This window comes from Coregonus clupeaformis, chromosome 27, assembly GCF_020615455.1.
Source record: "Coregonus clupeaformis isolate EN_2021a chromosome 27, ASM2061545v1, whole genome shotgun sequence".
NCBI classification, from domain to species: Eukaryota; Metazoa; Chordata; class Actinopteri; order Salmoniformes; family Salmonidae; genus Coregonus; species Coregonus clupeaformis.
In genome coordinates, this window is record NC_059218.1 from 37783567 (window position 1) to 37806977 (window position 23411).

The 23411-nt window shown below is 45.1% G+C and overlaps 1 protein-coding gene across 4 annotated transcripts in view; it reads left to right on the forward strand.

Annotated features, from left to right (window-relative positions):
- LOC121541914 (pleckstrin homology-like domain family B member 2) overlaps positions 1 to 23411 on the forward strand; it is a 30867-nt gene that overhangs the window by 1165 nt on the left and 6291 nt on the right. For 2 of the 4 annotated variants that reach the window (XM_045208185.1, XM_045208186.1), the window contains exons 2-13: positions 961 to 1053; positions 1258 to 1438; positions 2101 to 2283; positions 11199 to 11318; positions 12235 to 13280; positions 14290 to 14613; positions 16617 to 16757; positions 17341 to 17478; positions 18486 to 18752; positions 18835 to 18924; positions 20925 to 21065; positions 21457 to 21556. In XM_045208185.1, the coding sequence (XP_045064120.1) occupies positions 1051 to 1053; positions 1258 to 1438; positions 2101 to 2283; positions 11199 to 11318; positions 12235 to 13280; positions 14290 to 14613; positions 16617 to 16757; positions 17341 to 17478; positions 18486 to 18752; positions 18835 to 18924; positions 20925 to 21065; positions 21457 to 21556 (2734 nt within the window). In that variant the 5' untranslated portion in view covers positions 961 to 1050. Of the gene's footprint in view, positions 1 to 960; positions 1054 to 1257; positions 1439 to 2100; positions 2284 to 7080; positions 7214 to 11198; positions 11319 to 12234; positions 13281 to 14289; positions 14614 to 16616; positions 16758 to 17340; positions 17479 to 18485; positions 18753 to 18834; positions 18925 to 20924; positions 21066 to 21456; positions 21557 to 23411 lie in introns of those variants that run through there. The other 2 variants (XM_045208187.1, XM_045208188.1) reach the window with 2 other exon arrangements.

The window sequence follows — 23411 nt, forward strand, 5'->3', positions numbered from 1 at the left end:
ATCCACTGTCTGATTGCCATATTAACTTAAAAGTGTTTAACTTCTTGAAGTATCCTGATTTTCTGTGGCTTTAGTTTGTAGTGGGCAATTCCACGGTAACAGAGTAATGCTGAGACTCACTTTAAAATGTATGCCGAACAAAAACCAACAGTTGCAAAGTTAATCAAACCATACAACTCTATGCACAAGGATTACTTTTAACAATTTCCACAGAACATAAAAAAATATATATGTACTTGCAGATGCAAAGTTTGGTAATAGGATGACATTTGTGCTGTTTGTGCTGTCATTCTTTTACCAAACTTTGCATCTGCACTGTTCTTCAAGTAAATGTGTTTTTTGTGTTTTTGAAAAATATGAGTCTCAGCATCACTCTGTTACCGTGGAAATGTCCAAGTCCCAACTGCCCCTGAAATTAGGGAATAATATGATGGTATTACCAGTGACCACATACAGGACGTGAGCTTTCAATGAGAGGAAATGCATGAGTTTTCACAATTGCTGGAGCACAAGAACATACCTAGAAACTAGCAGGAGACTGGAGCAGTGGGATTAACACTTCACATTAGTTTCAGCTCTAATCAATTTCCGCTGGATTATTGTGACTTGTCAGTCTGAGTTTAATAACTTGTCCTCACTCCTCAATTTTACGGGTTACTTGTTTTTTTGCTACTTTTACTGACTCTCTTTTTCTCTATTCTATTGATATTACATTTTTTCAACAATTCTCTCACTTTCTCTTTCTGTAGGTTCTGTCTCGCTCCCCCTCTCTCAAAATCCCCTGAATCTGTTCCTAATTTTCTCTCCTGAACCACTCCCATTCTTTTTTCCCACCACATTCTCCATCCTGATGTAAGGCCGTCTCCCTCTGGAACTTCCTATGACATCCATCTGTTCTCAGAGAGTTGTTTGTGTATGTCTGGGTGTGTGTCTGTGTGTGTGTGTCTGGGTCTACTCTAGGGCTCTGTTGGTTTCTAGGACTCAGACACAAGCAGCTGTACAGAGAGCCAGTCCCAGGCAGAGTCTGATCAGCAAGGTCTATCTACACCCATGGTGAGTACACACACACACACACACACACACAAATACACACACACCAGTGGAGGCTGCTGAGCGGAGGACGGCTCATAATAATGGCTAGAAAGGAGCAAATTGAATGATATCAAACCATTACCAGCCATTACCACGAGCCCGTTCTCCCAAATTAAGGTGCCACCAACCTCCTGTGACACACACACACACTCTTTATTTTGTCAGAGCTCGGGTCTCACAGCAGCACTCCAGGACCCTACCTCACTCTCTCTTTCCCCAAAGAGGCCACCACTCGACCTGATGGAGACTGGAGGAGGCCTGAAGGTGCAGGCGACCACACCTCACCTGGTCGGCCTGGGCAGTGGCCGGCTCAGTGTTGCCATCACACTTATGCCCCTAAATGAAGGTATGCACAGTATATACACACACACATACACACACACACACAAAGAAATAACCCAGATGCATTTATGTAAATAAAGGCCAGTTGATATCTAGAGAACACGAACACAGTTCTGTAGACATCCTGTATTTCCCCAAAGGGAGGCACTGAACTGCAAGTACCCTGGTGTGGGTGTCTCTTGGCTGCTAAGACCCAGGACAATTTGACTTAGCAGTGCTGTGTGAATGCCATAATATCAGCGCATAGTTTCATGCCTTTTAAATTAACCAGTGCTATATTTAGAGGTTCTATGACCAGCACTACTGTATGCATGAAAGAAAGGGGAAAGGGGGATTCCTAGTCAGTTGCACAGCTGAATGCATTCAACCGAAATGTGTCTTCCCACATTTAACCTAACCCCTCTGAATCAGAGAGGTGCGGGGGGCTGCCTTAATCGACTTCCACGTCATCCGAGCCCGGGAAGCAGTTGTTGTTGGGGTTAACTGCCTTGCTCAAGGGCAGTACAGCAGATTTTTCCACCTTGCCGGCTCTGGGATTCCAACCAGTGACCTTTTGGTTACTGGCCCAATGCTCTTAACCGCTAGGCTATCTGCCGTATGTTGATGTTTCAAATGGGATGCTACAGAGACAGTAGCTTTCAATGACGAGACTTTTCTGTGTTTCAGGCGTAACCCGAATCGGCCGACAGGATGCGTCCATACCTCAGGACATCACTATTGAGGGCCTGGGTATAGAGGCGGAGCATTGTCGTATTATAAACAAGGGAGGAGTCATCACCCTTGACCCTGCCGGAAACCTGTGCTCACTTGATGGTGTCCATGTCTCAAAGCCAACATTGCTGACACAAGGTAATACACTTGTAATACACACACTCACATATGCACATGCACGCATACCCACACACACACTTGTCATCAACATACACACATATTAAGTGGTTCATATTCAAACGTACAGACGGATACAAGTATCAGATTGAGGTGAGGTGGAAATAGTTTAGGCTGATTTTAACCCCTCCGGTCTTGTCTAAGGATGTCATCTCCTGTAGAGTTGGGAAACTAAACTGTAAGAATTAATGATTTCCTGTCGACGGTCAGTTACCCATCAGGCCAGGCAGTAGGCCCGCCCTATTGAGATTGGGTGAGGTGCTTGGTGGGGTGAGACTTCACACATGCTGTAACTCAGACTCTCCCTAGGAGTAATACTGGAGATAATCATACACCAACTCCTCCTCCACTATTCAAATGAAATCAAATGTTATTGGTCACATACACATATTTAGCAGATGTTATTGCAGGTGTAGCGAAATGCTTGTGTTCCTAGCTCCAACAGTGCAGTAATATCTAACAATACACAACAATATACACGAATCTAAAAGTAAAAGACAGGAATTAAGAAATATATAAATATTAGGATGAGCAATGTCGGAGTCCAGAGTATAAATATATATATTCTCACTGGGATCTCCCTAGCCTGTGTGGGACCAGGTACGTATTTACAGTGGAAGGGGTAGTAGTCGATAGAGATAGTTTCTATGCTCGCAGTTCCTAGGCACACAAACGCTTCTCAGCAAAGATACTAAGCATGGTACGTATCTGGTATTCGCTCCCCTCCTTCCCACACACTGTATGAAATAACATTCCACATCGACTTGTTCACCACTCATCATCTCTGCATCATTGGTGTGTAAGAGAAAAAATGGTTTGGTGTGTTTAATACTGTGTGTGTCTGTGCGCGTGAGAGAGAGTCTGTGTGAGTCTGTGTGTGTGTGTGTGTGTGTGTGTGTGTGTGTGTGTGTGTGTGTGTGTGTGTGTCGTGTGCGTGTGCGTGTGCGTGTGCGTGTGCGTGTGCGTGTGCGCGTGAGAGAGAGTCCGTGTGAGTCTGTGTGTGTGTGTGTGTGTGTGTGTGTGTGTGTGTGTGTGTGTGTGTGTGTGTGTGTGTGTGTGCGTGTGCGTGTGCGTGTGCGTGTGCGCGTGAGAGAGAGTCTGTGTGTGTGTGTGTGTGTGTGTGTGTGTGTGTGTGTGTGTGTGTGTGTGTGTGTGTGTGTGTGCGTGTGCGTGTGCGTGTGCGTGTGCGCGTGAGAGAGAGTCCGTGTGAGTCTGTGTGTGTGTTGAGAGAGATTTTCAACAAAGACTCCGGAGCAGCGTCTGGAAGTAATCAGCTGGTCTGGGCTGCACTCCAGCGCCCCCACCCCATGATGTAACCGTAGTTGTGAGTGTGATGGAGAGCAGAGCCTGAAGGGTTTCAGCAGTGGCCGAGACCCCTGCCTTCCACTGCCTAACTTTCACTTGTACAAATACACCTCAAACACACACACACACTTACATACACACACACACACACATACACACTATCCCACGGTCCACACTCTGAGAGATGACAGTCATGAATTTGTTAGTTCGTCTCTGTGTTGGACAGTCACTGCTCCTTTGTATCAGTTTAATGTTAGTTATATTATAATGTTAGCAGTAGGTATTAGTGTTTATAGTATCTGTTAACTGTTTTCAACCAAGTGTAGCAGTCAGTTTGGAAGTTGTTGTTAACAGGACAATTGTAGTAGCTCTAACTGGTTAATGTCGTTTTTAATGCCCTAGGGGAAACATACAGTGGTCTACATTATTTAGGTGTGAAATAAACAAGGAAAAAGCACTGATTAGAGACTTGAGTGATGTGCGTAATGTGCTGATGATTTTGTTTTAGACATTGCTCTTTGGACTGTTTTATCAGCTTGGATCGATTAGGGACCGTTCTAAATGTACTGGGGGTCCAAAATAAGGGAGGGGTTTTTTTTGCTTTGGGGAGGGTTGTGTGGTTTTTTATTGGGCACAGGGGAGGATAGTGCATTTTTTCCCTGGTTTACATTCGCTCTTTTGCAGGTTTTACTGTATAATTTCTTCCATCCTAGCCAAATTTGCTGGCGCCTCCCCTATATCAAGGTGTTTTGGTACTTCCCTTATGCACTATGCTTTTCCATGCTAACTTTTACTATACCACAGGTCAGTATATACCAGTCTAACTGTCTATCCTGCCCTCTGTCCACCATTCATAGTGTCAATAGAGAGAAATAGTAATGGTGTCTTTTTGTAGGCACTAACTTCGCCATGGTTCGTTGGACAAGGCCTATGGGTGAAATGAATGGTGTTTTGTAGGATTTTGTTGGGACAAACGCCGAAAATAAGGTCTCTGGCAAACACAGGCTTAGGAGATCTTATAAATTTTGTTCTATGAGATAATCTTCATCTGCTAATTTCACTTTTTGTTAATTTTGAAGAATTTGTAATAATAAAAACATACATTACAGAAAGGCTTCATCATTCATAAAGGTCATGTTAACTGACTGCTATTATCGCAATGAACAAAACTTATAAGATCTCCTAAGCCTGCGTTAACCTCAGACCTTATTTTCTAATTTATTCCAAAACCCAATTCTTTCCCTATTCATTTTCCCATAGGGATGGCTGAACGAACCAGAGGTAACTTATTTCGGGGTTTTAGGACTACAAGATGGCGAGCTCTATAGTGGTAGGTGGACCGTTTGTCAATATCTGCAATAGGCTAGCTAGCAATCATAACACACACAAAAGCATTCAAAGCTGCATCAATTTTCAATATGAATCCACAAGAACAAATAGGAATATCTGATAGGCAGCAGAGAGGCCAGGTGCATCATTGCGCATGAAATAACTATGAGACACGCAGCTCAAAAAGCTCCCCTATTTCAAGTATCCGTCCTAGACTAGCCTACAACACCACAATATACGTCATAATTGCATTATTGTTTTCAAGTGAGTAAAAAATTATACTCTAGGCTGCAGGGAGAATGTCATTGGAATAACGGCGCAAAAGCCCTGTGATTTGAATGTTTAATTCCATTTGGATCAGTTGCGGGTCTACTCTCGACAGTTTATAAGGTCTAGAAAGGCACAGTAGAAGGCCAGTCTGGCTGTATTTTTAATTCTGATACTGAGATGTGCTGTCTGTTGCAGATCATCATTCTCCCACGGTCGTCCTATAATAATGTGGCCACAAATGCACCTGGCAGGCCCAGTTATTCAGGAAAGTTTAACGCGACTCTGCCTATTCAATCTGAGCGGCTATTCCTCACGCACGTACAACCTAAATATTTGTCATTTAACTTTTAAAGTGTATTGTATTTTATATATGGCATAAACACAACCAGACACAATGCTTTAATCTGATTAGGCTACTTAAAAAATATCCTGTAGGCATGCGCACATTCATCCTAAATATAATTCCAGCATTCTCAAAATGGCTTTACATTAACCAGGTTTACATCCGACCGTTTTATGCGAGGAAAGTAGACCTACATGTCGGATAAATCATGTCACGACAGGGAAAGCATGCCATTTATTAGGCTAGATTAAATAAAGTATGATGAACTTCACAGGGTAGTGAAAGTGCACGGTGATGAGCTTGATGCTCCTTTCAATAAATATCGAGGGTCTTATTCTGGTGACATGATGATCAATGCTTGGCTGCAATTTGACAAATACAAATAATCTCACACTTTTGTCCATAATAAATCCTCATCATGTGGGCTATACCCGTACTGTATCTGCGAGCTGTCGGCTAGAGCCCACGTGCCAATAGCCTAGCAGACTGTGCACATTCGCTAAAGCTACGCAAAATGTTTTGTGACAAAACCATCAGTAGGCCTAGAGTTAAAAATACGATGGAAACCCATTTAACTTGTATTTTTTATTCGGTGCATGGGAATTTAACCACAAAAGTTCTTTTTACGTGCACTAAGTATTTACGCACAATGGAAATAAGTCCCCGACTTTAATGTCCAATCTTTGTACAGTGTGTATATATATATATATATGTATTTTTTTTTACTGACAAATAAAATCAATCAATTAATTAATCCAAACTGTGCAGCTGCCATTTGATGACTGGAAAGAGACCTCTGTTTCAAAACACCAGAAAGTTTAATGACATTAGGAGATTGTCAAGCCAAGCTTTGATACTGGGGGCCAGTATAAAAAATAATAATTATGCACTCAGGATAAGAGCGTCTGCTAAATGACTAAAATGTAAATGTAAAAATGGGTAGGCCTACAAGGTAGGAAGGGATGTATTTTCTGTTTGCCAAGATTGACAGTCTATTTATTGTGGTGTTGAAAATGCAAACCATAATATTGAAGCGCCCGAAGTCGATATGCTTTGTTTATTGGTTGTGTAGTGCATTGGCACAGAAACCTGTTGGTGGAAAATTCGTTGCACATATTTTATGTAATTATAAATATGGCATCAAAATATTGAACATCTGATTCCCCCCTAGCTGATCATTGTCTGCAGCAGGCTCTGATCGTAGTGTAGGCCTAATGAAACAAGCAGGGAGAGTCAGCTCGTCTGTGGTGGTCGGCGTACCCTCAGCCTTCTGACCCGTAGCCCTGCGTTGTATCGACTGTGCCACAAAAGCATGCTGAATGGTAAAATCGATATCCACGTTTATAAACTCGAACTGTCTCTTAGGGTGGGGTTACAGCATCCCCCGTTACCCGCCCCCCTCTCCCCCGTCCCACCAAAGCCCCCTCCTCTTCCCCATTTGGCGCGTCTGCGACCACCCAAATCAGCCAACCAGACTTGCGCAGTCCCCAGGTTTGGGGCTCCGTCTGAGAATGGGGAGGAGTGTCTGAGGACTCGTCAAGGTAGCAGAGGGAAGTGTCTCTGTCCCTTTGTCATGCTAATCCAAGGCAGAGGAGTTCCGTCCATCACCAAGGCTCAACAGTTTGAATGGGATAGCACACAAAGGTTAGTTGTCGTCCTCCGAACAAAGACATCTCAGACGTTCTCAAAAGTTTGGAGAAACCTATCGGTTGCTCCAGAGAAGATGCGTCTGTTTCACCCAGCGTTCTCCCACCTCATCTTGCAGGATAATAACTTTTTTAACCAGTAAATAATCTTTCGTGAACTCCTGTTTGGTTTCATTGTTCAATTTTAGGCTATGCATGGTTTTAGTTGGTTATGTCCAGTTTGTGAAGTAGTTGCGCGCAAAATAGTTTTATGTTCTTATTTTATTTTAAAGCGATTGAAATACTCGGAAGTGCATTTTTGTATGGACTCAGTAGTAGGATAAGCCGCACACCTTTTAGGGGACTGTTTAGAGCTAAATGGCCGAGAGTGCGCTTTTCTTAATCATTTTCATATGGTTGCACCGTTTCCCCGAAGTGGTTTGATACTTCTTGCACCGTTTCCCCGAAGTGGTTTGATACTTCTTGCACCGTTTCCCCGAAGTGGTTTGATACTTCTTGCACCGTTTCCCCGAAGTCGTTTGGTACTCCTTTGGAAAAAATAAACAGTAATAGCAATAGTCCTATTTATTTCTAAGAATTATGTAACTTGATCACTCGTGTTTTTTTTATGTGATTGGGAGATAGCATAGATGCATGCAGAAGTCGAGCGGCCTGCGCATTGGTCCCTAATTATGAAATTTTTTCTCCAAAATAACCATGTCCTTAGTGGCCATTATGTGGTTACTCAATTAGACAAAAAGGGATAGGCTACTATTCTCAGAAGAGGCTTTTTAGAGGGGGATTCCCTGAGCCCTGGGTGTTTGGTTATCTGAGGTGCCACACAGCCATTCTCTGTAGCAGACAGATTATTCATAGAGGATTTAGTTGTTGCGAAAAAGTTTTATTAGAAAAACGTATTACAGGTATTATCAGTTATTAATATACAGCCTACTACAGTTGAAGTCGGAAGTTTATATACACCTTAGCCAAATACATTTAAACTCTGTTTTTCACAATTCCTGACATTTAATCCTAGTAACAATTCTCTGTTTTAGGTCAGTTAGGATCACCACTTTATTTGAAGAATGTGAAATGTCAGAATAATAGTAGAGAGAATGATTTATTTCAGCTTTTATTTCTTTCATCACATTCCCAGTGGGTCAGAAGTTTACATACACTCACTTAGTATTTGGTAGCATTACCTTTAAATTGTTTAACTTGGGTCAAACGTTTCGGGTAGCCTTCAACAAGCTTCCCACAAGTTGGGTGAATTTTGGCCCATTCCTCCTGACAGAGCTGGTGTAACTGAGTCAGGTTTGTAGGCCTCCTTGCTCACACACACCTTTTCAGTTCTGCCCACACATTTTCTATAGGATTGAGGTCAGGGCTTTGTGATGGCCACTCCAATACCTTGACTTTGTTGTCCTTAAGCCATTTTGCCACAACTTTGGAAGTATGCTTGGGGTCATTGTTCATTTGGAAGACCCATTTGCGACCAAGCTTTAACTTCCTGACTGATGTCTTGAGATGTTGCTTCAATATATCCACATAATTTTCCTTCCTCATGATACCATCTATTTTGTGAAGTGCACCAGTCCATCCTGCAGCAAAGCACCCCCACAGCATGATGCTGCCACCCCCGTGCTTCACGGTTGGGATGGTGTTCTTCGGTTTGCAAGAACCACCTTTTTCCTCCAAACATAACAATGGTCATTATGGCCAAACAGTTCTATTTTTGTTTCATCAGACGAGAATACATTTCTCCAAAAAGTACGATCTTTGTCCCCATGTGCAGTTGCAAACCGTAGTCTGGCTTTTTTATGGCGGTTTTGGAGCAGTGGCTTCTTCCTTGCTGAGCGGCCTTTCAGGTTATGTTGATATAGGACTTGTTTTATTGTGGATATAGATACTTTTGTACCTGTTTCCTCCAGCATCTTCACAAGGTCCTTTGCTGTGTTCTGGGATTGATTTGCACTTTTCGCACCAAAGTACGTTCATCTCTAGGAGACAGAATGCGTCTCCTTCCTGAGCGGTATGACGGCTGCGTGGTCCCATGGTGTTTATACTTGCGTACTATTGTTTGTACAGATGAACGTGGTACCTTCAGGCGTTTGGAAATTGCTCCCAAGGATGAACCAGACTTGTGGAGATCTACAATTATTTTTCTGAGGTCTTGGCTGATTTCTTTTGATTATCCCATGATGTCAAGCAAAGAGGCACTGAGTTTGAAGGTAGGCCTTGAAATACATCCACAGGTACACCTCCAATTGACTCAAATTATGTGAATTAGCCTATCAGAAGCTTCTAAAGCCAAGACATCATTTTCTGGAATTTTCCAAGCTGTTTAAAGGCACAGTCAACTTAGTGTATGTAAACTTCTGACCCACTGGAATTGTGATACAGTGAATTATAAGTGAAATAATCTGTCTGTAAACAATTTTAGGAAAAATTACTTGTGTCATGCACAAAGTAGATGTCTTAACTGACTTGCCAAAACTATAGTTTGTTAAAAAGAAATTTGTGGAGGGGTTGAAAAACAAGTATTAATGACTCCAACCTAAGTGTATGTAAACTTCCGACTTCAACTGTATACCATTACTTATCAATTTTTTACTTCACACTTTTTTTCTGAAAACTGCGTTGTTGGTTAAGGGCTTGTAAGTAAGCATTTCACTGTAAGGTCTACTACACATGTGGCAAATAAAATTTGATTTGATTTGATTAAACAAAGTAGATGTAGTTACAGTGGAAGGCCAGTCATATAACACTCACACACACACTGAGTAGAACCCAAATGTGTAGGAGGCCTTCTCTGTGAATTGGGATTCCCCAATGGTGTGTATAAAAAAAAAAATCCTCCATATCTGTTTTTTTGCTCTGCCTTGCTGCCCTGTTGTCTGCATGATGACCCCAACTCCTCATATGAGGGAAAGCTGTTTCAGGTGGCCAGAGCAGGGTGAACTAACTCATGCTGATGGATTGCATGTAGCTGACTGTGTAAATGGATACCCCACTTCCTGAAGAACCATCAGCCTGGCGGAGCAGGAAACCTTGGATTATCAGACCCAGAAGACTCAGACCCTGAAGTGTGTGTGTGTGTGTGTGTGTGCTTGTGTGTGTGCTTGTGTGTGTGTGTGTGTGTGTGTGTGTGTGTGTGTGTGTGTGTGTGTGTGTGTGTGTGTGTGTGTGTGTGTGTGTGTGTGTGTGTGTGTGTGTGTGTGTGTGTGTGTGTGTGTGTGTGCTTGTGTGTGTGTGTGTGTGTGTGTGTGTGTGTGCTTGTGTGTGTGTGTGTGTGTGTGTGTGTGTGTGTGTGTGTGTGTTTGGGGGAGGGGAGTTGTATATCTCTGTCATAGCACCAGTCTCAGAGAGTAAATATTGCTGAAATCATCACAACGTCTCAGTGTAGCAGACAGCCCGGCTCAATGACATAGATAAAGGAGAAATGGCATATTGATTCAGGGACACAGAGCAGCCTTCTCAGTCATCAATTCGTTGTCCACAAAAGTGAGGACATTTTTTGTTTCCATCTCAGATGGAGGCTGAATTATTTCCCTGGGATCTGTTTTCCTACTCTGTAAGGTTTCCTCATTTAGCTCCTCAGCTCCAGACAGTATGGGTTAGAGAACAGAGGGTATTTATAGTGTGCTCTATATGCTGACTGGACTGTCTTAAACTACTGCCCTCTGCATTAAACAATGTGTTTTATTTGGACGTTGATGTAATTGGAGAAAACTCAGTAAAGCCCTTTGCTCCAAGGTAGAAACGTTATGTTGTGTGTGTGTGTGTGTGTGTGTGTTTGGGGGTTGGGGAGTTGATTTGAGTTTCAGAATTATTTTTATGGGCGGCTCTTGGTAGGAGTCCATTTTTACATAACCATGGAGTCAATCGTGTGTGTGTGTGTGTGTGTGTGTGTGTGCATGGCTGTGTTCAATAGGCTCTACAAAGCGCTCTGTTGAATGTGTGTGTATTTGTGAGAGAGTCAGTTCTGACTGTTGTTTATCCAGGATACACACTCTGTCTGGGTAAATCCTACTTCTTCCGCTTTAACCACCCTGAGGAGGCCAGACGTATGAAGAGCATGCAGCCCCAGAAGAGTCCTGTCGCCACAATGGTCTACGGCTCAGGTAGGTACCAATCTCTCTCTCACACAACCCTGAAGACTACACTCTTACAGCTATTTCTCTACATTCCCCATTCCTACTGCTATTCTCCCCTGTTCGTCCCCCTTATCCCCTTGCATGAGGAACCTCCAGAAGTGCCAAGGTGTCACTGTGATGGATGTGTGGTAAGGAAGTGGTTCTCAGAGTTCAGAATGTATTTGTTCTCTCGCTCTATCTATCTGTCTCTTTGTCTGCTGGGGGCAAGGGTCATGCTCTGGCTCTGCTTGGCTCTACTCTGCGTTACTTAAGTCTGATGGTTATACTCTTCAGCTAAACGATTACGTACACAGCCAAAGTACTTGGGTCAAACTGCCCATGTAAGGTATAAATAAATGGAAGTCCACCACATCCTCCCCTGTCCGGTGTGAGTTTATCCACTGCTGAGAGAACAAATGACAGCATGTCAGCACAGATAAACAGAGCCTGAGGTCAGCCAGCCCAGGTGGTCTCAGAGCAGAAACCCCGCACTGCATGCTGGGCCGCGGGTGCCGGGTCGGTGGGAGGAAGGGGCGTGCTTACAGAGGTGCTTCCTCAGTGCCAGAAAGTACAAAGGCATTCCGTCCCATCTCGCTCCGCCAGCATTCTTCCATTTTTAGAAGAAGCTTTCCTTAACCACAGACTGTGTTTGTTTTGGGCCCAGAACCGTCTGAAGGACGTTCTTCGCTGGTTTCTCCCTCCTTAGTCAGCATACTACAGGGGCTGATCACTGTTTGGTTACTAGATCCCACTCAGTCTGATTGCCTCAGTTTCTCTCAGCTTATAGGAGTTAGGCTTGAGTATAGGGTGTGTTTTACTCCACTGTTTATAAGGGTGCTCCAAGACAGGATCATATATCCACATTAATGAGAGTTTGATTTCTATGCATCTGATATTTCCACAGACTGTGTAAAGATTAAGCACAGCAATGGCGGCTCAGTGGGTGGCACCATGATGAGAGGCTCCCGATCAAAGGCGGAGCTGGAGGACTTGATGGAGACTCTGCAGCGCAGGAAGAGTGCTCTAGAGGCTAGCCTGAGGGCCAGCGCAGAATCTACCCGTACCTACCTCAGCCTGCCCCCTCCCAGCCCCCTGTCCCCCACGGCCCCCAGGAGTGCCGAGCGCCCCCCCTCCTCCAGAGGCCTCCCCTACATGACCAGTAGCAGCATGCCCCCCTCCCCTCGCCAGGGCGAGCGACCTCTCAGCCCCAAACCGCCATACACCCGCTCACGCCACCAATCACAGGATAGCCTGCTCCTCTCTAGCTCCTCTGATGGGCGTCGCCCAACTGTAGCCAGTTCTCTGCTGTCCATGTGGAATGGTTCCTCTTCCTATGGGGAGCCTGCCCCCCGTCCTCCTCGGGGCCACAGCGGGGCTGCCAGCATGCCCTCCAGCCCTCGTCTAGGCCGCAGGCTCTACGCCCAGGGCCGGAACGGGGACAATGGTATGGACCCTGCACCCCGTCAGAGGAAGTACTCTACAGGGTCACTCAACGGCCTGGGCTCTACCCACAGCCGCTCTCTACCCCGCCTCCACCGGTCGGCAGACTCTGCAGCCCTGTCCCTGCCCCCACGCCACTCCATGGGCTCCCACAGAGGGGAGAAGGGTTCTGTGTCCCTGTCCTCCAATACGAGGCGCAGCCTGTCTCCTCTGGAACGGCCGCCAGACGTAACAGTGCCAGCCACAGCCAGCGTACCGGGTACTCCCCGCAGGGCCAGCCTGGCCTCTCTGGCCTCTCTGGGCTGTGAACTGGAGCATGGGGGTCAGCGGGGCTCCTCACCCTGCCTGGACCTGGGCCTGGGGGAGAGGAGGCTGTCCTTTGGGAAGGGTGGGCTGGGGCCGAGATCAAGAAGAGGCAGCATCAGCTCTCTGAATGGGAAGGAGGAGCTTACAGACTACCACAAGCACCAGAGAGACGAGAGGCTCAGAGAACAGGAGGTGCAGAGACTGGTGAGACAAACACAGCCTTAGATCAATCATTTTACTTCTTGTCTAATGCACTATTCATTATTATTATACCATTATTATTATTATTATTATTATTATTATTATTATTGTTATTATTGTTATTATTGTTATTATTATCATCATCATGATGATCCTGTCTTTATTCGTCAGTCTAGAGTCTGCTATTCTAGAAGGCTCTGATTGTGTGACTTGGACGCCTGGTTTCATTCTGCTAGTTCATCTGGTCCCGTCTCTTTACTAGGGACTGTTATGAAAACATGAAAGTGCTTATAGGGCTTTGATTTCAGCTTTTGTTACTTGAGAAGGCTAATTGGATGTTCTGACTAGTTGTCATCATGTTTCACAAGCTCCCTGTTTAATTGACTGAACACGCTCTCACACTCCTGCTGTAGAGAGATGGAACACACACGGAGCGGTGCGCCATGAACCAGTTGGTCAGACTGTTGGTCAGACTGGTTAAGACTCCTTTGAACTTTGTGTTCCTCAGAAAATCACTTGATTACATTTGAAATGTGGTTTCTCTGGTTTTATTGTGTTTTATGGGTAGTTTATAGGTTGTTTGATCATGCTTTTGGGTGATCACATGATCCCATTGTGTTGACAAAAGACTGTAAATAGATCAAAATACCCATCAATGAAATAATTGGATCCCAATAGCACAGTCTGAGTCTAATGAGTAGTATATTGGCTATAATGTGTGACTGTTAACCACTGGTCCTCTCCCTGTAATGTGTGACTGTGTTAACCACTGGTCCTCTCCCTGTAATGTGTGACTGTTAACCACTGGTCCTCTCCCTGTAATGTGTGACTGTGTTAACCACTGGTCCTCTCCCTGTAATGTGTGACTATTAACCACTGGTCCTCTCCCTGTAATGTGTGACTGTTAACCACTGGTCCTCTCCCTGTAATGTGTGACTGTGTTAACCACTGGTCCTCTCCCTGTAATGTGTGACTGTGTTAACCACTGGTCCTCTCCCTGTAATGTGTGTAGGAGCGCCAGCGGTTGGAGACCATCCTGAGCCTGTGTACTGAGCTGGGCCGTTTGGAGCGGGACCAGGGCGGCTCGGCCATCTCCGACCTGCAGAAGATCAACAAGGAGCTGGAGAAGCTGCAGGTGTCTGATGATGAGTCAGTGTTCTCCGACTCCCCCGGCACCGCCCCGGAGAACGGCTATGGCACCAAGGCCCCTGAGGAGCGGCAGGTCCACCAGCGCCGCCACAGCGGGCACAGAGAGGCCAGGGATGCCAGGGCCCAGTCACCTGCTGTCAGCCTGCGCAGCAGTGTCCCCTCACCCTCCCCTCACCACAGAGCCAGGGTAAGTCCTGGTGACATGTTTAACATTGTCTTGAGACCCGAGGTCTTTCATATCTAAACCTTTCAACACTCAAACAAGCACATCATCTTAGACAGCCAAACATGTGGGTGCGCACACACTCACAGTAGAAAATGAGTGGGAAAAGTATGAAAAGAAAGAAGGAATTCCCCCTTGCCTAGGGGCTTGTTGTTGATCATTACTGGGTTAGGGAGGGATTTATCAAAGCATCTGCATGACACAGTAACTCATTCCGCCATAGCTGTGTGTGTTCACTAATGAAAGAGATGGTGTGAATATAGATACATGCATTAGCCAGTAGAGGAAACTATGCAGCCCTGTGGGGGTTGAGGTATCAGTGTTGTTAAATAATATAATAATAATATGCCATTTAGCAGACGCTTTTATCCAAAGCGACTTACAGTCATGCGTGCATACATTTTTTTTGTGTATGGGTGGTCCCGGGGATCGAACCCACTACCTTGGCGTTACAAGCGCCGTGCTCTACCAGCTGAGCTACAGAGGACCACAAGATATAAGGTTAAAGATATAAGGAGTTCTCCTTATATATCCCATATGTTCACAGTGGAAGTGTATTCAAACACAGAGTACACCTCCATTGGTGCCCCAGTATGTCATGAGGAGCTCAGTCTCTCTGCACCTAACCCCAGTCTCAGTCTCAGAGCCACTATTACAGTTATAGTGGTGCTGTAAAACTGTGGCATTTTTCCAGTCTAGAGCAGTAATGACTTAATGGTGCGTTTGGTTTTAATGGAGGAGTTCTCTGGGGAATACAGTTACAGCACTCTGCCACTCAAACTCTCTGAAAGGAGGGGGAACAGGAAATGACTTTATCCCCAGTAGAATAACCGTGCACACGCGTGTGTAGTGTATAAGAGTGTGTAAGAGAAAAGTGTATTTCTCCAGATGTTTTGTTAATGTTAAAGTACTTATAGTACCCGGTAACTACTTTGTAGCTGATATTAATATTTATACCATTACAATAGATAATCATACAAGCTTTGTGTATTTGGAAAATAAAATCTACTTTACTACATTAATGGTACCAACTACCAGATGAGTATTATATTTCATTCCATGTAGAGAATACATTTCCGCTATCATTTGTTACGGCTGAGGCAGAGTCCCATTAAAGACACTAGTTATTGAACCTTCCAATCCACTCTCTTCTTCCTTCTCATATTCCTAAGTCCTGGTAGTGGAACAGTGGAGCAGCCAGTCACATACCGCCTCTGAAACAGCCCATAAATTCCAGGACTGCTGCCTGCCTGCCATATGAGGCTCCGACTGCTGTTCAGCAGGACTCCTGAAGGCTGCTATCTGGAGGTGGAGCAGGCAGCAGATATGATAGAGGTTGTGATGTGTCAGATACAGTATGTGCGCGGATGTGTGTGGATTAGATCAGGGGCTAATGAGAGGAGCGGGTGTTGACTCTCTGGTGGCAGCAGGGCTCTCTGACTGATAGGAGATACATGAGGCTTGCACAGTAGAGTCCTTCTGAGACAGTAGAGTATTAATCCAGTCCCTGTTCTCCTGAGGGACCTGAGTCTCCGCTGCGTTACAGACACATGGCAGCAGCATTACTCCACCTCACTATCTCTCACAGCAATCGGAGGCAGCTCCATCTAACCAACATACTGTAGCTACCAATCAGAAGGACTTACAGGTTGTTAAGAAAACATAAAAACAAATATTTCCCATTCCTCTGTGTACCATAGCTTTAAATGAGGCATGATCCTGCAGTGGGCCATATAATGTTTTAGACATGACATCATCACAGTGTGGACAGTAACACACATTGTGAGTAGATAGTGGGGTTTTAGGCTGGGTATCTGTAAAGCACTCTGTGACAACTGCTGATGTAAAAAGGGCTTTATAGAATACATTTGATTGGTTGATTGATTGATTGATTGGTTGATAGTTTTGATTGGTTGATTGATAGTTTGTAGTCCCATGGACTGATGATGGCTCTGTAATATCACCAGCAGCAGGCTACGGAGGATGTGCATCTGAAACAGGAAGTGACCCGTATCGAGGAAGAGAGGATCCAGGTGCTGAACAACATAGAGGAGTTGGAGCAGAAGATCAAAGACCTGGACAACCAGATGGATGAATCCATCAGAGAGGTATGCAGCACAACACAACACCACACCACACAGCACAACACCACACCACAAACCACACAGCACCACACAGCACCACACCACACCACACCACACCACACAGCACCACACAACACCACACATCACCACACCACACCACACAACACCACACCACACAGCACCACACCACACCACACCACACAACACCACACAGCACCACACCACACCACACCACACCACACAGCACCACACAACACCACACATCACCACACCACACCACACCACACAACACCACACCACACAGCACCACACCACACCACACCACACAACACCACACAACACAGCAGGGCACAGCAGAACAGAGCACAGCATGGGAGAGTGAATGGAGGGGGCTTCACCCATGCTGTGTGCTTTGTGTGTGTGTCAGTGGGTGTGGACATGTGTGTTTATGAGTTGGGATACTTTGGAGTTAGGAAATGAGTGTTTACAGTGGCTGGGTAATGACACTAGTGGGGGGGGGGGTCGTTTTGGTCTGTCTGTGTCTGGCTTTGAGGAGCTAAGAATACTGATTTAAAGCTGCATTTGTTTGTGTGTATGTATGGTGCAGATGGAGGTGGAGCGGGCTCTGCTGGAGGGGGAGCAGGTCTCTGAGATGGCCCTGCTACAGAGGGAGAAGGAGGTACTGGACCAACTCAATGACAAGATTGGCAGCATTGACAAGACAGTCCTCACAGACAAGTCCCAGGTAACTGCAGCAGACATGTTGTCCATCTCTGTGAGTTGGATGCCATTGCTTTCAGACACAGAGAATGTAAGGCGGAGGGAGAGACAGACGGTCAGGGTACGTGTGGGAGTTGGGATGTCAGTGGTGAGAATCTGAGTTGGAGGAATCTACAGTCCAGCCCACAGATCTAAATACAGTAGGCTGGCCTTCTTCACTTTTCGGCTGCCTCCTTTGTTCCTCCTTTACCTTCACTAACACTCTCTTTCCTCTCTCTCACTCTTTGCTGTGTTGTGGGTGTTGTTGTGTTCTTACTCGCACGCATGTGTGTGCTCTTGTATACGTGCGTGTATGTGTGTGTCCACTGCTGTGCAGGGCAAAGCCCTGCTCGATGCTGAGAGGGTAAAGGTAGAGAGGCTGGAGGAGCTTATGTCTGACTAGAGGGCCCAGCTGGACACCTGTCCCGAGGCGCTCCAGGGTCAGTAAGACACAGCAGCTAACTCCTAACTGGTCCCTCATGCTCCTCAGTTCATATGGATGCTTCTGCTTCCCTCTCTGGCTGCCACTCCTCCTCCTAACTGACTCCTCCCCTTCCCTTGTAGTCACCGTGGGTTTTCCTTTCTGTTCTGTTTCTGTGGCGCACATAGAATCCTCCACTTTGGCCCTTCCCTCCCTTTTATAGATGTCCTCATATCCCCCCTGTCTCACTCAGACAGCTCCCTTCTTGTCCCTGGTTTCACTTGATGGTCTCTCTGTTATGGTTCAGACAGAGATGGCCAAGTATGGAAAGTGCAGTGACATGAAGTATGTGCTAAGAGAGTAGAATGTAGGTTGCTGTTATCTAGCTAATGCATTTTATTGGCATTACAGGATAATGGGAGCTCATTATCGTGGTCTATTTGTCTGTAAAATGTCAATGTATTTGTCTGTCTGTGAGTTTGAATCCTCCATACACGGACCAACTCAAAGCCAGTGCATTCTCAACCTTAAATGATGTGCGTGTGTATGTGTGTCTGTGTGTTGTCCGTCAGGATGTTGAGGTGCTGGAGGCGGAGAGGAAGCGTTTTGATGACCTGGAGTTCCAGCAGCTGGAGAGAGAGAGTCGTCAGGAAGAGGAGAAGGAGGATCAGACCCAGCAACTACTCCGAGAGATAGCAGATTACCAGCGTAGCACTGTCACACGCAAGGAGAGACTCCTGACCCTGAAGAAGCAGTCTACACAGATTACCCAGCAGTCTCAGCGGGAGAAGGACAGCTTCCTGAAAGAGAAGAACAACCTGCTCCTCATGCTTCAGAGGGTAAGAAGGTTTTTGATTACTGGTTCTGTTTTGTGTCTGTATACCTTTACCTTTGTTTGACTGACAGTCTGTGTGTTTCTAGGAGAGGGAGAACCTGGCCTCTCTGGAGAGGAAGTATGCTGAACTGACTGGAGGGCAGGCCTTCCCTAACAACCCTGTTGCCATGAAGGAGGTATGATGTACAATACACTACTCACAGTGCATATGTCTGGCCAGCAGAGGGCAGCTGTCTGTACTAAGAGACTCAGTGCCTGACTGAAATGCCTAACAGAGGTTCCTTTCTAAAAACCTCCCATTTCTGAATGTAAACCGTTTCCATATGTTTTATTCCAACATACAGGTACTGCGCTGATTGTTGTTGAAAGATAAGACACGTAAAACAAAAGCAACAAATACAAAACAGAAAAAAACAACAAAAAATAATGAATAAACCTTAACATTAAAAAAAATGGCACTAGCAAGACACAACACACACCGAGTGGATTAGGTTGTATACATACTATGAAGGAATCAGTTAATATATACATGTACAGTCCATAAAGAGGAAGGGATCATTGATCAGACACAATCCCTAGTCCCACTGAATCTCCATGTTCACAGTTAGTAATGACCATCTGTCCACAAATTGATCATGCTTAAATCTTAATCTAAATGTCATTTTTCAAATGATGTATATTGTTCTTATAATTGACACTCCTCATCTGTTGGAGGTTCTTTCTGGGGCCATCTTAATGTAGAGCTTTTTTAGCTGCAATGAAAAGTATTTGTAACAAATATAATTTCTTCCTTTCTAACACCATGTCCGATTTGGATCCAAGAATGGCTAACATGGGATTACATTTACATTTACATTTACGTCATTTAGCAGACGCTCTTATCCAGAGCGACTTACAAGTTGGGATCTGTGGGTTCTGAAAAAACGACTGACTCTTTTCCACTGAAATTCCCCTCCATGAATTTGCATTGGTAACTTTATGAGCTTCAGAGAATATATCTAACCATGTCTCTTCACTTATCTTGATGAAGTTCACCTTACCACCTTTGTCTAAGAATCAATATGCTATCTTGATCAATGTGTTATCTTGTTTCATGGCTGATAAAGCCCTGTATAAGTTAGTTGTTGGTTTCTCAGTGTATTGATTCTCCTGGACTCTGGCTAAGTATTGTTCTATGGCCAAGGGGGTGCCTTGTAACCTTAACCAGTTTTGGTGTTTGAATAGAAATCTTCTTACTTGTAGATACCTGAAAAAGTCTGACCTTCGTATTTTAAACTCAGAGCTCAGTCTTTCAAATGATTTTAGAGTACCCTTTTCAAATTATTGATGAACATATTGGAGTTTCAAATGTGCCCAGTTTCTAAAACCTGTGTCTAAACGTAGTGACAATGGATGATAACACTGAGATTCCTGTAGGAAGGTTGAAAACTCGCTGCGTCGCTTTCCATTCTTTATATGTGGTTCCTGCCCATTTTCCATGACTCACTCTATATAGTTTCCTCAGTGAATGGGAGTACAGATAGAGGGACCAAAGTCAAGTCAGACTTTTCTATTTCCAGCCATCTTGTACCTGCAGCTTCAGACATACTGTAATGGCCCTAAATTGGGTTGCAAGCCAGTAATGTTTAAGATAGTGCACATCCTCCCTGTTTTTATGTTTATTTTTACTTTATATCTGACCCTGGGATGTCGTCCCTGCCAGATCAATCTGGAGATGAGTTTGTCTAATAGCACAAACAGATTTGGGTGGTGAGATTGGAAGTGTTTGAAAGGGGAACAGTAATCTAGGTAATACGTTCATTCTTATTGATTATACCCTTCCCGATAGGGTGAGGGGCAGCACAGACCAGTGGTCCAGATCTCCTTTGATTCTATCTATCAGCTTGGTGTAGTTGGCTTTGTATAAGTTATCCAGATCAGCAGGTATAGTATTTCCTAGATATGTGATAGCTTCATTCGGCTACTTAAAAGAGAACAATGTTTTTATATAGGGGGTGATATGTGTATTTAAGGCCAGTGCTTCCGTTTTAGTAACATTCATAGACGTTCTATTAGCTTTGAGACAGAGTTCACAGGGTCAGACGTAGCAGACCTTTACTACAACATCGTCAGCGTACAATTATATTTTAACCTTTATTCCTTTAACATGTTGATGTTTCTGTTCTGGTCTGTGCAGCACTTCCGCTTTCTGGAGGAGAGGAGGCGGGGCAGTAAGGAGAACTCCTCCCACCTCAGTGACACTCTGCCCCGTAAGAGGAGCCAGCAGCCCCTCAGTCACTACAGCAGCTCTACCCTGGGCCGTAGCCTGTCCCCTAAGGTGAGCATGGGGGACCAACCTCCCATCCCTGGGCCGTAGCCTGTCCCCTAAGGTGAGCATGGGGGACCAACCTCCCATCCCTGGGCCGTAGCCTGTCCCCTAAGGTGAGCATGGGGGACCAACCTCCACTCCCAGGGCTGCAGCCTGTCCCCTAAGGTGAGCATTTGGGGAACCAGACCAACCTCTCCTCCCTGGGGTCAGCTGGACATAGGACAACCACAGGGGTTAGATCAGCAGTGCACAACTCCCTCAGGGCCTTAATTTCTCTTAATTTAATAATTAATTGATAATGCCAGAGTCCCAGCATCTGATTACTGGAGCTTTGGGTTAGAGAGACACTTACCTGGTCATCTCACTCTCTGTCTGTTGTGTCCGTCTGTCTACTCTGCAGTCTCACCTGCCCCTGTCCCAGAGCTCCAGCTGTGGTAGTATAATCCCCCGGGGCCTCTCTGTCTCTCCCAGAGTTCTGGAAACTCGACGCCTGCTCAAGGGTGAGCCAAAACACAGTTCTGTCTGTGCATACTTCAATTTGTATTTTATTTTTATGATGCCTCTAATTACTTATTGTCTAGAATTTCAATATTAGTTGGAGGAGAGGAAGCATTCTCTTTAAAGTATTATTCTGAACTTTGTTTATTTGTATCTACACTGAACAAAAATATGAATGCAACATGCAACAATTTCTAAGATTTTACTTAGTTACAGTTCATATAAGGAAATCAGTCAATTGAAATAAATAAATTAGACCCTAATCTATGGATTTCACATGACTGGAAATACAGATATGCATCTGTTGGTCACAAATACACTATATATACAAAAGTATGTGGACACCTCTTAAAATTAGTGGATTTGGCTATTTCAGCCACTGACAGGAGTATAAAATCGAGCACACAGCCAGGCCCTCTCCATAGACAAACATTGGCAGTAGAATGGCCTTACTGAAAAACTCAGTGACTTTCAACGTGGCACTGTCATAGGATGCCACCTTTCCAACAAGTCAGTTCGTCAAATTTCTGCCCTGCTAGAGCTGCCCCGGTCAACTGTAAGTGCTGTTATTGTGAAGTGGAAACGTCTAAGAGCAACAACGTCTCAGCCGCGAAGTGGTAGGCTACACAAGCTCACAGAACGGGACCGCCGAGTGCTGAAGCACGTAGCTCGTAAAAATCGTCTGTCGTCGGTTGCAACACTTACTACCGAGTTCCAAACTGCCTCTGGAAGCAACGTCAGCACAAGAACTGTTCGTCGGGATCTTCATGAAATGGGTTTCCATGGCCGAGCAGCCGCACACAAGCCTAAGATCACAATGCCAAGCGTCAGCTGGTGTAAAGCTCGCCGCCATTGGACTCTGCAGCAGTGGAAACGCGTTCTCTGGAGTGATGAATCACGTTTCACCATCTGGCAGTCCGACGGACAAATCTGGGTTTGGTGGATGCCAGGAGAACGCTATCTGCCCAAATGCATAGTGCCAACTGTAAAGTTTGGTGGAGGAGGAATAATGGTCTGGGGCTGTTTTTCATGGTTCGGGCTAGGCCCCTTAGTTCCAGTGAAGGGAAATCTTAACGCTAGAGCATACATTGACATTCTAGACATTTTTGAGCTTCCAACTTTGTGGCAACAGTTTGGGGAAGGCCCTTTCCTGTTTCAGCAAAACAACGCCCTCTTGCACAAAGCGAGGTCCATACAGAAATGGTTTGACGAAATCGGTGTGGAAGAACTTGACTGGCCTGCATAGAGCCCTGACCTCAACCCCATCGAACTGGCCTGGTCATGTAGTGTACCTTAAGGTAGGAGCATGGATCAGAAAACCAGTCAGTGATCTGGTATGACCATAATTTGCCTCATGCAGCGCGACACATCTCCTTCACATAGAGTTGATCAGGCTGTTGATTGTGGCCTGTGGAATGTTGTCCCACTCCTCTTCAGTGGCTGTGCAAAGTTGCTGGATATTGGTGGGAACTGGAACATGCTGTCGTACATGTCGATCCAGAGCATCCCAAACATGCTCAATGGGTGACATGTCTGGTGTGTATGCAAGCCATGGAAGAACTCTGACATTTTAAGCTTCCTGGAATTGTGTACAGATCCTTGCGACATGGGGCCGTGCATTATCATGCTGAAACATGAGGTGATGGCAGCGGATTAATGGTACGACAATGGGCCTCAGGATCTCATTACAGTATCTCTGTGAATTCAAATTGCCATCAATAAAATGCAATTGTGTTCATTGTCCGTTGCTCATGCCTGCCCATATCATAACCCCATCACCACCATGGGGCACTCTGTTCACAACGTTGACATCAGCAAACCACTCACCCACACAACACCATACATGCTCTCTGCCAT